Raw genomic sequence first — 14113 nt, 5'->3', positions numbered from 1 at the left:
GTTTTTCTGTGATGAGAAAACTCTTTTCTGTGATGAGTGATACTCTTAGTCACTTTCAGTCACACAGCGCGGTATTGCTAACTTCAGTCCCACACTGCGTGTCCTGCTCCGAGAACTCGTTCCTCTTCCAGCTGGAAGCTTGTACCTTTTGACCACCTTCACTCCCTTCCCCACTCTCTGGCGAGCACTGACCTGTCCTCTGCTCCTATGAGTTACGTTTTTGTCTTCTATTCCACATGTAAGGGAGGTCACGGGTTACCTGACTTTACTACATTAGCACGAGGCCTTCAGGATCCACCATGTTGTTGCAAACGGCTGGATCTCCTTCCTCTTAGGGCCGAGCAGTAGTCCACTATGCAGAGACGCCGCATTTTCTTTATCCATTATCCTGGGCATTTATCCATGCCCAGGTTGTTCCCGCGCCTTGGCTATCGTGAATGACGCCACAGCGAACACGGGGATGAAGACATCTTTTCAGATAGTGATCTCGTTTCCTCAGATACATACTCAAGTAGCGAAACTGCTAGACCATCGGGTGGTTGCATTTTTAAATGTCGGAAGAGCCTCCATACCATCTTCGGCAGTGGTGGCTCCAGTTTCCACTCCCGGCAACGGTGCATGACCATTCTCTTTCCCCACATCCTCACCAGCACTGGATGCCTCTCGTTTTTTTGGTAGCAGCCACTCTAACAGGAGCGAACTGGTATCTCGCTGTGGTTTCGATCCAGCGGGGCAGATTCACTGAGTACAAATGCCTGAGCTCCATTGCCCAATATGCTGCCTCACCTGGGGTAGATGGGACCCAGGCTGAAGTACATTTGGGGCACTTATTAGTCCCACATGCGTTGCCCCTGTGCAGCAAGGGTGGAAAACCCTGGAGTGAGATGACAATGTCACGTCACAATGAGACAGTCTTCTGAGTCCAGCAGCTGGCACTGACGAGTGTGTCACCAAGCCTGACTGTCACGCTGGTTTCCATCTTCATTTGCCTCTCGCTATATACGGCGGGTGCGCACAACCCACCCAGACCATCGACGCAGCAGGATGGGAGAATGTTTCAGAGACTGCAAATAAGAGCAGCACGCATTTGCCAAGCATCTAGGTAAGCACGTATTCTTCATAGAGGCTCCATGAATTTCTAGCAGACGCACGCTACTGTTTCTTTCTTCGGCATCAGCGCACTGTTGGTCTCCTGCCATGGCTGATGCCGTCTGGGCACAGGTGCAAGGTCTCCGTCACCCTCCAGGGGACGCAGAGGGTTGGTATCAATACATTTTGTTAAACGGATGAGTAATAGATAAATGTAGTGTCAGCTCCAGGGACAGAGACCTGTGAACCTGTTTATTTTTTTCCAGAACATCTAGCGGAGAGCTAGACATACAAGAGGGGTCTAGTGGATACTTAATAACAAAGAATAACACAGAGCAGCAGAGTATCTCTTCAGTTTCAGGTCTGGCGTGAGCTGACACGCTCTGTGCTTTCATCTCTGTTTCCTACATCAAGCTGGTACCTACACTGGTCCTGCATCACACCCGCCCTGCCCTCCCACAGGGTGAATTTTTTTTTTTTTTTTAATTACCTGTAGCTCTGAGCACAGCTGAGAGAGCGTTTCCTCCACAGCAAGGGACTCTGGGAAGAAAAAAAGAAGCATGATAAAATGGGCACGTGCTGAAATGCTGTGGTTGCTAATTGCAATAAAGAAGCATACGTTCAAGTATGTCACAGAAAGAAACACAGCTCCTGAGGACTCGCCTCCTTTCTAGTCTAACTTCCTAAAGGGGTCATATTTACAAGAAGGGTAAGCCTGATCTGGGGCCACGTGACCCCTCACTAGATAATAATGGTCAGTATCATGTCATAGATGCTTTTCTGAGGAACAGAAGGCCCCCATGTTCACACAGCACTTTGTGTGGCTCAAACGGGACCCACATTCTTTTGGGATTTTGCAGGTATGTGCACGCACAGATGATGGCTGCTAAAAGGTTTCTATAATCATGCAGCTTAAATATATATATATATATATATATATATGTATGTATATGTATATGTATATAATATGTATAAAAGATATATACAAGCATGTATTTGTGAATATATGAAGAGTATACATAGAATATGTGTATATTCTTTAGGGTTTTCCACTCTTGTCAATTGCAATCTTGCAACTATTTTCCTTTCCCAAGCAACTTGAGGTTGTGCACAAGAGTGGCAGACAGGCCGCAGGGGTTCAGTAAATGCCTGCTGGGGGAATGAACGCATGAAGGCACGGGCCTCAGGGTGCTCCTGCCTTTTCTTCCGCATACGCACACGCGCCCAAATCTCCCTCCTGCGAGAACGAGGTAGCACACAGAAAACACACCTGGGATGGCACCCGTCACTGGGATGCTGACAGAATCACAGGCTTTCTCAAGTCTGGCCCCAACGTGGGCAGGTGGGCCGCCAGCTTGAGGCGTGCCCTGGCCTCAGCCCCTTACCCAGCTCCATGTGCGGCAGCTCCGGGATGTCCCGCATGATGGCCAGGAAGTAGGCGCGGAGTCCCCCGTAGGCGCGCAGGAGCAGGCGGCACAGCTGCCGGTGCCACCGGTGGGCGTGCTGCATGCAGTTCTCGGACGGCACGTAGAAGCTCCCCTGTGGGTGGGACGGACACCGATGCGAGGGCCGCCCCGCGGGCGTCCCTGAGAACAGCGGTCGGGGGTTCGCGATCCCAGGGGAGAGAGAACTCGAGTCCGTCCCCCACCTCTCCGTGTGGGGAAAATCCTGCCATCGGCCGAGCCTCTGTCTTTATATGTTTATGTTAAAATAATAACAAGAGCAATATTCAGAGTAATAATACCAATGAGGACAAGGAGGATGGCACCGACCTGGAAGGTCTGGGACAGCCTCAGGGGACCCGCTCACAAGCTCTCGTTCCCCAGAAGATGGGGACGGGCCTGAGGGTCTCCTCTCGCAGGGAGAGGAGGACTTTGTAGAGACCCTCACGGGGGGTAGGTGAGCGGCAGGTGATGCCAAGAGGAAGGAGGACGTGCAGCTGCAAAAGGTGAGGTTAGCTACGCGGTGACCACAGCGCAGGTGCTGGGAGACTGATGTGAGGGTGCGGTGTCAGGGGCATCTGCTTGCAGATGTTGGACCCCCATGTGGTTTGTGCGATGAGGGAAAGGTGGCCAAGTCCACAGTGCACCTGGAGACCCAGACTCGGCAGAGGAGAAGATAACGACGTCTTGGGGTGAATTTCAGAACAGATTGGTTTTGGGAGCAGAGAAGGGAAGCCCTCAGGGAGGGGCCTGGGCAGCAGAGGAAGAGGGTGCTGGTCCTGGGCTGGAGAATTCCAAGGATGTGGGCCCTGCCCGTCCATCCACAGCTCATGCAGCCATGAGCGGAGGAGGCCAATGGCTCTTCATGATCCCCTGAAGCCCTGCTCGTCCTGCCACAGGGAACTCCACATGGGGAGCTGGGACAATCCCCCCTCCGCGTTCTCCTGGGCTGGTGATGTGGCCGCCTCCTGCCTAATCTGGTCTCCTTGCTTGCTGCCATCAGAGAGGACTGAGTTGGTCCAGAGGGGCAGGACAGGTCTATTAGAGGTCAATGGCCATCTGTATGTCATCCGAAGTCCCCACGGTGCCACGAGTGTGGACGATCGTGGGTGTGTCGTACTCATGCTAATCACGGCGTCATGATGGGAGGGTCGCGCAGGGACACACAGGGTGCTCCACATCAGGAAACCGTGATGCAGGGGTCACCTAGGGCTGAGATGGTCCTAAGTCAGGTCCCTAAGAAGAAGACACTGCCATGCTGCACAGCAGAGACCTCGGTCCATCCCACGGGGAGCTCAAGAGCTGCAGGGACTGGTGGCCTTGGAGGAGGGGCCGGTCTCTGCACCTATGCACTGACCATTACTGAGTGTGGATTACCCTGGGAGGAGGTGTGGCCTTGCTCAGCAGCGCTGTCAGACAGAGCCATCTCCAGGAAGAGGCTTGGTCGATTGCCACTGGCTACCAACAACCTCGGCATGTGAGGGAATGAATGTCTCAGGTCTGAGGAGGGCAGGGGCAGTTCACCACCGCAGCCACTGAGAGACCCTCAGTAGACCCTCCGCTCCCTGGGGACTCCCCTGAAACCTGCATTTCTCCTCCTTCCTAGTATGTTAGGAACGGAAGTCAGTGCAGTTGTGGAAGGACGAGCAGAGCTGTGCACGACAGGGTGTGTGTGGGGGGAACTCCCCAGACCTACGCCACTGTCCACGAAGCGTCTACGTACTCCCGTTACCTTGACCTCGTCTGGTGTTCGACAAACAGCATACAGGGCAGATGCTCTCCTTCTGACTTTCAAAATGAGAATATGCATATGGCAATAAGCTCAATATTACCAAAGGAAACACAACATAAAGTGCCTCATTCCCCACAGTCCATTAATTTCTTGTGGATCTTTCTAGAATACTCCCATATGTGTGTGGGCATTGATGTTTTACGTGCACTTAATATATGAATGTGTGTCCTGGAAGCACACACAGAGACATGCATGAGTTGGAAAATGCTCTGGATGGCTCTGTTCCTTGCTTTTGTCCTTTATCGTACCCCAAAAGCTCTTTCTGATTAGTTCAAATAAGTGATAAGAACTCCAATTTCTGTTTCATAGATCAAAAGACTGTGGGTCGAAGAATCAAATGACTTGTACAAGGTCACCCTGCTTTGCCTGCAGAAGAAGTGATTCTCCAGTTCAGGTGCTAAAAGGGGACAGTCCCTTCCCAGCGTGCACAGGAGCCCTGAATACCAGGCCTGGTGGAGGACAGATGTGCCACCAGGCCTGTCCGCTTTGACTGAGACATAAATGTAAGTCCTGCAGGGCCTCCAGTAGCTGTAAGCAGGCAGAAGTGAAAGCAGATGGGGTTAACAAAGGCATCAGATGGAGGAGCTGGAAGCTGCCAACCTGATCGCTTCAAGCGGCCCTGAGCCTCCTGCTTCCTGGTCACTGATGCCTCCAATGGAAAAGGCTTCAGGACCCAGTGAAAGCAAGGGATCTTGGAAGTCTGATATTAACTCTGACTTTTAAAACTACATGTGACAAGACTGGGTGTCATATTGACCGACAAATGACTGAACATTGTATCTGAAACTGATGCTGTACTCCAAGTTTGGCCAACTGAATCTAAATAAGACAATGACAAATAAAACTAGATACCAGCATCATACGGATCTTTCTCAAGAGACACATAAGGTAATCTTTGGGGAATTTCCATAGCATTGGTTCAATGTGGTTATTGAGGTAATACGAAGTCAAGACAGTAACCTCAGGAGAAATCCTGAAAGACACGTATGGCTTGAGATTATTATCAACACAACAAAGCTTGTTTCGTGTAAGAGTCAACAGCACAACTTTCTGAAAGTGAGCGAGCTGCTGCAGAAAGTGTGCAAGACCTCCGGGGGCTTGCGCAGCCAGCGTGGGCCAGCAGGGAACAGCCCACACTCTCCCATGGGCCTTGCTTGGGGCGGCCCGAAAAGCACGATCTTCCCACACCACGAAAGGAGCGTCGAGCACCGCCTTCCCCTTGCCTTCCCCCGCCCGGTCCCCGTCTGGACAGGAAACCCTCAATGACACGCAGGCCTCACACCAGATGGGCAGGACACTAGGCTGAGCTTGAACTCATGATGGGAAGCTCCAGGCCGGGGCCCAGCCCGCAAAGAGCAGGCACACAGCGGGGGTAAGGAGAGCATGGCCATGACACGGCTTCTTATGGTGGCTCCTGAGGATCAAGCAGGACCGTTCTGGTAGAACAAAGACTTGGGTGACGTCCCGGGGTAATGTCAGTGGGTGGGACAAGATGCCCCCATTGATGGCCTCCAGGAACGTGTCTACAGATTACACGGCTTGAACGTCAACAATGATCCACTTAGAAACCTACACAAAATGGGTTTTCACTCAATGGAAGGTCTCTGGGAGCTCTGCTGCAACACGGTTTGATTAGAACAGAGAATCTGGAGGCCAGCAGGCCTGGGCTGTGCTCATGAGTGAGCCACACACGAACGGTGTGACCGGGCTGGCCCCCGGTCCTTTGAAGTGTCTGCTTCCGGTGGAAAGTGGGGAGCGCAGGACAGCCAAAGTGCTCCCGAGAGTGCCTGGGTCACACTCAGTACTTACCGGTATTCAGAAGGTTTGCTTCACTACACAACAGAGAACTCAGGCTTGCCATCAACGCTGACCTTCCTCTAGAAGAAGGTCCCATCAGGTCGCATTACATCTCCAGATCTAATTCCTGCCCGGGGCTCTCGATCTCTATTCCAGGGTGCTGGCCGGGCAGCTTGCCTGTCGTCAGAGGCAGCTTCAAGGAGCTAATTGCTATCACCCTGACCCAATCCTTCTCTTCCTCTGGTCGTCCTCAGTGGCCCCATTTGGCCCAACATGTACGACAACTGTGACATTCTCCCAGACTCCCAAATTTCCTTCTCGCCTCAGAATCCGTAAGGAAGTCTTGGAGGCTCTGCCTCTACCGTGTCTTGCTTCTGCCCTCGTTTGAGTCTTTACTATTCACTTTAATGATTCAAGCATCCCACTGCGCTGGGCTGACCTTCCTTCCCAAACCCCAGCACGTGCAAGTTACTTTACGGCATTGCCCGTTCTCTGCAAGACAGAGCTCGAGTTGCTTGGCATCGCCCTCGAAGCCGGGAGCCCCCCGCCACATGTCCGGCTCCTCTGCCCTATCTTGCCCCACAACAGAGCTCTAGTTGCTTTTCTCCTTTTAAGGGTCTGTCCTCCGGCTGCGTGAAACTCGCCACCAAGATTCGGGTCAAACGTTCTCGCCTCTGTGAAGCTTCTCCTTCCTCTCTCCCTCGTCCCAGGCCCTGCGCACAACTGCTAGGCCCACCATGATGTCTCCAACCTCCCTCAACACCCTGAAGGCAGAAGCAGTTCGTCATTTGTCTTTAGACCTGAAACAGCACATACGATTTTGATGAGGAAAGAGAAAAAATGAACGACGGAGCTGCTGCCTCCTCTGGCGGGGGACGGAGGCTGGTGTGTGAAGAACACGCGAGACCCGGGCCTGGAGGGAAAGCCCAGGTCACCGTCACCGCCTCCTTCCTAGAACCGTGGGTTTTCCCACAATTTGGGATTTGCTACCTTGCCACAAAAAATCATGCTCTGGAGCTTTGTGTCCTTTATATAAACACACTTATTTATGCTTTATACGAGACACGTACACAACCCGATATTTATCTGGCCCGTGGTAAGCACTGATAACTTTTCATTTAATACAAACATGCCCGAGGAAGCTAAGACACATTTCGGTACCGAACTATCAGTACATCTTCTGTGTTACGATTGTGGGAGAACACATAAATGGAATTGGGTTTTAATATTCTGTATATTTGAAATAGGAAGGCGGGCTCTATCAGACCTCACCATCTAGAATTCTATTAATAGTAGCCACTAGTCAGTAGATGCCTGCTGTGTGCCTGGTATTATGTTTTGGTCCCTGGACCCCTCCTCTTGATAATTCAGGGTTCTTTTTTTTTTTTTTTCATTATTATCGTATTTTTAATCAATGAGGAAACGACGAGAACATTAATAAGAGCTGATGCTTATTACTTGACCTTGTCCATGCCAGGCATTGTCTCAGTGCTCTACATGTATTGATCATTTCATTCTTACGCCAACCCTATAAAACAAGTACAATTATGTTCTCCCCCCACCCCGTTCTTAGCCTGGGAGACTGAACCCCAGAGCAGTAACTCGTCTGTAGGTCTGAGGGCATGTGTTGGGTCAACAGTTCAGACCCAGGCTGGGCAGGAAGCCTCACAGCCCTGAGCTTACAAAAGGGAACTGGGCCGGAGGAGGTTTATGTAGTATTCGCCTGTATTTCCATGTCCAGTTTGCAGAAGGGTGAAGCCTCTAATCCCTGTTAGGGCCCGGGTTTTCAAAGGAACCCCACTCTATACATTCCAAAGAGAATCGAAACCTGTTTGGTCTAGCATTTACTTTGCAACCTACTAGCTGGGATCCCAGAAAATAGTTTCGTCTTTCCATTCTTTCCTCTGGTCGGCCCCAGCCCGCTGCCCTCCTGGGGAGCAGTGCCTGATTCTCTGCCCCCACACATAGGCTGTGGTGATTAGCTGCGGGTTGAACGCCAAACACCTCTTCCCCCAAACAGCTGAAATATAGAGACCACAGATGATTTCATATCAGTGTGACTTGATCTAATCTGCCCCGACTGTCCTCCCAGCAGCCCATGTGGTTCCTGGAGCAGGAGAGAGGGGAGCAGGTAGGGCCTGGGGGTCGGTGAGGGAGTGGACAGGCCCTGGTCTTGGTTACATTCCCGTCCAGGCACGTCTCCATTCTGTATCCCGTGCCTGCTGCCTGCCTTCCCTGCATGTCCCCCCAGCACTGAAGTGTCACACAAGGGACCGACGAGTGATCAGACAGCTCTGTGTGGCTCTGGCCACGAAGGAAGTGAATGTGGCTCGGTGTTTCTCTCCCTCGGTATGACCACTGTCCCTGCAGCTCTCCTCCTGGGAATCGGGGACAGGAGAGAATTCGCATACTCCCAGCTACCTTCACATAGGGGACAACACGTCCATGCGGCTGACTAAAGCAACAGCTTGAAGAGAGGCACTGTCCCATTGTGACACTGAGGAGTTGCCAGAGCTCTCTAAAGGACCATCGCGGGAAGCGGTCCCAGAGGGTCCCAGAGAGGGGGGTCTAGAGGCACGTGTGGGTGTGGAACCCTGCTTCTCCACTCCAGCTATGTTTTCCATGCGCCCGGGTGCCCGTCAGCATGACATCTGGCTCCTCTCTGCCCATTTGTCGGAGGACACACAGTGAGTCGGGGATAAAAAACTGGGTTCTTCCTTGTCTTTCTTCTTGATAGCCGCACTCCTCCCCTGCCCTGGGAGGCGCTTGTCTCCGTCCCCTTTGGCCCTGGCGGAGGCCTGGGGGAGGAGGTGCTCTGCTGGGAAGGCCTGCCTCTGTCCAGTGTAGTACATTCTGGAGTTCAAGATCCAGGAGCCCCCTGATCAAAGACGTAATGAGGTCTTCTCTTAATCTCCAGTTTGTCTATCATCTTCCTTTCGGATTGGTTCAAGACTCAGGTGGAGAGGAGATGTTCTTGGGTTCCAGTCCTCTTCACACCCGACAGCAGATCTGATCTCTGAGGATGCAGCCCCATTGCTCACGCTGTCCCACTGTGGATGCAGTACTGCCTGGTCCTCAGGACCGGAGGGAGCCCACAAGGACAGCTGCTTGGCATTGGGCAGAGGGCTTCAGAAGACCAGTGTCTGTTGTTTTCATTCCTGATTCCTAAATATTATTCTCTTTCTTGTGCATAAACCTGTTTTAAACAGCAATTTTTAAAAGACAACATTTTCATTCATCTTGCTTCAACATCACTGTGATGTGCGTTTTCTTTTACTTGTATTTTGTGGGGCAAAGCAACAGAGTCCCATAAAGAGTACAAGTTCGGTGGACTTGGAATACAGGAATGACCTGAGGGTCTGGGGGACATATCTGACCTTTGCTACTCCCCAGCTCTAACACCTTGGACAGGGACATAGCTGTCCTCACAGGGAAGAGTGAGGGGGATGGGGGGTAGTTCTCTACCTCAGAGCACAACAGACGGGCAGCCTTAGTGTCACCACTGTTACAGGTAAGAACTCCATAAGACTCATGATGAAGAGCTGCTTACACAACTCATGGCATTTCCGTTAGTAAACTGGCCAATTCCTGTATTACCAAGAGATTTTGGACCTGTTTAGAACTTTAAAAGGTAACAATTCATTAGTTATTAAATAAGTTGATGTATTGGCCCTGAATAATTCATACCATCTTGTAGGCTACCCTAACACCTGTGATGTTTCCGGTGAATGCATATATACTGCTAAAATAGATCTACTTGGTTTTAGAGAACTGCATTTTCACATGATTTATGATTATGATTAAGAGCCCCACTGGGTTTCTTTATATTTTTCACCAAGTCAGCAGGGTCAGCCCAACTCCAGGATATCATCATGATCCCAGTTACTCTGTTTCTGCTGCCTCCTGAGTGCCAATTCCTGTGCTATAAACACTTGAGCTCCAAGGGCGCCTGCATGCCTCAGTGGTTTAGGCATCAACCTTCAGCTTGGGTCATGATCCTGGAGTCCTGGAATCAAGCCCTGCGTCAGACTGCCTCCTCAGCCGGGAGTCTGCTTCTTCCTCTCTCTCTGCCCCACCCCTTGCTTTTGCTTACTCTCTGTCTCCATTAAATAAATAAATAAAATCTTTTGAAAACAAAACTGGGGAATCACATTGTCTGATTTCAAGGTTTACTACAAAGCTGTGATCACCAAGACAGCATGGGGCTGGCACAAAAAACCAGACACATATACCACTGGAACAGAGTAGAGTCCAGATATGGAACTGCAACTCTATGGTCAACTAATCTTTGACAAAGCAAGAAAGAATACACAGTGGAAAAAAGACAATCTCTTCAATAAATGTGCTGGTAAAATTGGACAGCTATGTATAGAAGAATGAAACTTGACCATTCTCTTACACCATACACAAAGATAAGCTCAACATGGATAAAAGACCTCAACATGAGGCAAGAATCCATCAGAATCCTAGAGGAGAACATAGGCAGTAACTTCTTTGACATGAGCCACAGCAACCTCTTTCAAGACACACCTCCAAAAGCAAAGGAAACAAAAGTGAAAATGAACTTTTGGGACTTTATCAAGATCAAATCTTCTGCACAGCAAAGGAAACGGTCAACAAAACAAAGAGGCAACCCGAGGAATGGGAGAAGATATTCATAAATGGCATTACAAAGAGCTGATATCCAAGATCTATAAAGAACTCCTTAAACTCAACACGCACAAAACAGATAATCATACCAAGAAATGGGCAGAAGACATGAACAGACATTTCTCCAAAGAATACATACAAATGGCTAACAGACACGTGAAAAAATGTTCATCATCACTAGAAATCGGGGAAATTCAAATCAAAACTATGGAAAGAACCAAGATGCCCTTCAACGGATGAATGGATAAGGAAGATGTGGTCCATATACACTATGGAGTATTATGCCTCCATCAGAAAGGATGAATACCCAACTTTTGTAGCAACATGGACGGGACTAGAAGACATTATGCTGAGTGAAATAAGTCAAGCAGAGAGAGTCAATTATCATATGGTTTCACTTATTTGTGGAGCATAACCAATAGCATGGAGGACAAGGGGTGTTAGAGAGGAGAAGGGAATTTGGGTAAATTGGAAGGGGAGGTGAACCATGAGAGACTATGGACTCTGAAAAACAATCTGAGGGGTTTGAAGTGGCGGTGGGGTGGGAGGTTGGGGTACCAGGTGGTGGGTATTATAGAGGGCACAGCTTGCATGGAGCACTGGGTGTGGTGAAAAAAGAAATAATGAATAATGTTTTTCTGAAAATAAATAAATTAAAAAAAAAAATTGAAATACCACATTACACCAAATAGAATGACCAAAATTAACAAGATAGTAAACAATGTGTGCTGGAGAGGATGTGGAGAAAGGGGAACCCTCTTACACTGCTAGTGGGAATGCAAGTTGGCTCAGCCACTTTGGAACAGTGTGGATATTCCATAAGAAATTAAAAATAGACCTGCACTATGACCCTGCAATTGCACTACTGGGTATTTACCCCCAAAATACAGACGTAGAGAAAAGAAGGGCCATATGTACCCCAATGTTCATAGCATCATTAGTCACAATCGCCAAACCGTGGAAAGAACCAAGATGCCCTTCAATGGATGAATAAATAAAGAAGATATGGAATACTGTTTTTCTGAAAATAAATAAATTGGAAAAAAAACAAAACAAAAACAAAAACAAAAAAAACAAAAGAAGATATGGTTCATATATACAATGGAGTATTGCACCTCCATCAGAAAGGATGAATACCCAACTTTTGTATCAACATGGATGGGACTAGAGGAGATTATACTGAGTGAAATAAGTCAAGCAGAGACAGTCAATTATTGTATGGTCTCACTTACTTGTGGAGCATAAGGAATAACATGGAGGACATTAGGAGAAGGAAAGGAAAAGTGAATTGGGGGAAATTGGTGGGGGAGTTGAAGCATGAGAGACTGTGGACTCTGAGAAACAAACTGAGGGTTTTGGAGTGGGGGAGGGTGGGAGGTTGGGTGAGCCTGGTGGTGGGTATGAAAGAGGGCATGTATTGCATGGAGCACTGGGTGTGGTGCATAAACAATGGATTCTGGAACACTGAAAAAATAAAATAAAATAAAGTAATAAAAATAAAATAAAATATAAAATAAACAGAAATAAATTAAAAAAAATAAATGAAAACTTGAGCTGCAGAGATTAGCTTACACTGCCCCACCTGGAGGAACATATCCTCCAGTTGGAAGAACCAGGGACACAAGTGCACAACGGCAGGTGGGTGTCAAACCAGAAGAAACCATAAGATGCTGAGTGTGTGGAAGGGTGTAAGCAGAGAAGGCTTCCTAGAAAAGATGACGCTGCAGCTGAATCTTGAATGAATGGTTAGGTAGGCAGAAAAGGGATAAGAGAGGGCATGTCAAGCAAGAAACCACCACAAACAAAGACGCAGAGTGAACAAATAAGTAAAGGTCAGGAAACCACAGTCTACGCTATGTTGCTAAGGCACATGAGTCCAGGAGAGAAAAGCAGGACATGGTGGGAGATGGACAGATGCGATCGGTCATGGAGAGTCAGGTATACCACGTTCATCGAAACTCAATTCTTAGGAACTCAGACATGCGTAAGAAGGGTGCCAAATGTGTGCCAGTACTTTTGTCAAGGGGAGAGGGGAAGGCATATGTTGAGGCTCTGTTCTAGGATGCTGGCTTCTCACTAGCTGCTGCATCTCATCCTCCAAACCTTCAGGGAAGCTGAAATCACCATGTAAACTTTCAAAAGCGGAATGATCCCAGCGAGATTAAGTAAATGGCCCTTGATCCCATAATTACTAAGAGACAAGTCCAGGGTTCCAAAATGGCACAGCTATGTTCTTCCATCCTACAGGGCACGATTACAACTTCACCAGAATCCAAGTCTTCCTAACTGAGGGCAAGACAGTGAGAACAGGGATAATGGTCATCAGAAATGCTGGATTCATTGTGCATTGTAGGAAGGGTCAGGCGGTCACTACTCTCATCCCCACGAGCCAGTTCCTGGACCTTAAATGCCAACGTAGCCGCAGGATGAGCGAGTGGTCCACCTCAGTGGGACTTCGTGACCATTGTAACCGTTTCTACTGTGGAAGCTGGAGTGGTCACTATGGTCTCTTCAAGGCATCAGATTCTATGTTTCTGCGATTTTAATTATGAATGGCATCAAATTCCTTCAACTAGCACCAGGGCAGATACAGACTCAGCATCTGTAATTACTCTCCGACTGGGGGCTATGAGGCCGCTTATGTGGATTTGGTCCTTGGCTCTCCTCCTGGCACAGCTGGTGGGCTCTTTCTACGTGGCTCGCTCTGTAGGGAATGTGGAAGGTAGACCAGACAGACCAGCACTGAACATGGATCCTATGTTCTGATGGCAAATGTACAAACAGCCATGTGCCTCCTCATTAGCCTCCTTATCTGAGATGCACAGAGCACCCAGACTCATGTCCAAGAGTGAGGTGGGGAAACAATGGTGACAGCCTATCTCAAGGTCAGATGGTCAGTACAGGCAGGACATGGCTATTGCTTGAGTGAGGAGAGCATGATTCCCGAGCCCACACTCCTTCTCACTGCCAACATCTGCCTCCCTGTAGAAGATGGTCAGTGAACTTGGGTCCTCTCTTGGCCCCTGCTGAAACAGGTAAGTCTGTTCCAAGAGATTATTAAGGCAAATGGGAGGCCACCGCATCCATATTACTATATTAGAATGTTTACTTCTATAGGAAACCAGCCCAAGGCAAGTAGGGCTGTCACCGGGATGATCATGGCCATGGTAGAAACCAAACAAGAAAATCTGTGTAAGACTTATTACTTGATTTGTCTCAGGATCAAGAGAAAGCTGTTGAATGTAGGGCCATGAAGACGGTTGTGTTGACATTGCATTGCGACCTGGGCTGGGGCATCTGACTTGTTGCTCATGCTGGTCTGCCTCTACTCATGGCTTATTAC

The 14113-nt window shown here is 49.0% G+C and overlaps 1 protein-coding gene across 5 annotated transcripts in view; it reads right to left on the bottom strand.

The window, feature by feature from the left end:
* FAM135B (family with sequence similarity 135 member B) overlaps positions 1-14113 on the bottom strand; it is a 278086-nt gene that overhangs the window by 37161 nt on the left and 226812 nt on the right. For all 5 annotated transcript variants that reach the window (XM_044244899.1, XM_044244898.1, XM_044244901.1 and 2 more), the window contains 2 exons: positions 2475-2628; positions 1580-1629 (listed from right to left, as the gene is read on the bottom strand). In XM_044244899.1, coding sequence (XP_044100834.1) covers positions 1580-1629; positions 2475-2628 — 204 coding nt within the window. The remainder of the gene's footprint in view (positions 1-1579; positions 1630-2474; positions 2629-14113) is intronic.

The sequence above is a fragment of the Neovison vison genome, chromosome 4 (assembly GCF_020171115.1).
Source record: "Neovison vison isolate M4711 chromosome 4, ASM_NN_V1, whole genome shotgun sequence".
NCBI lineage: Eukaryota > Metazoa > Chordata > Mammalia > Carnivora > Mustelidae > Neogale > Neogale vison.
This window is presented reverse-complemented; position numbering and strand designations above follow the sequence as displayed.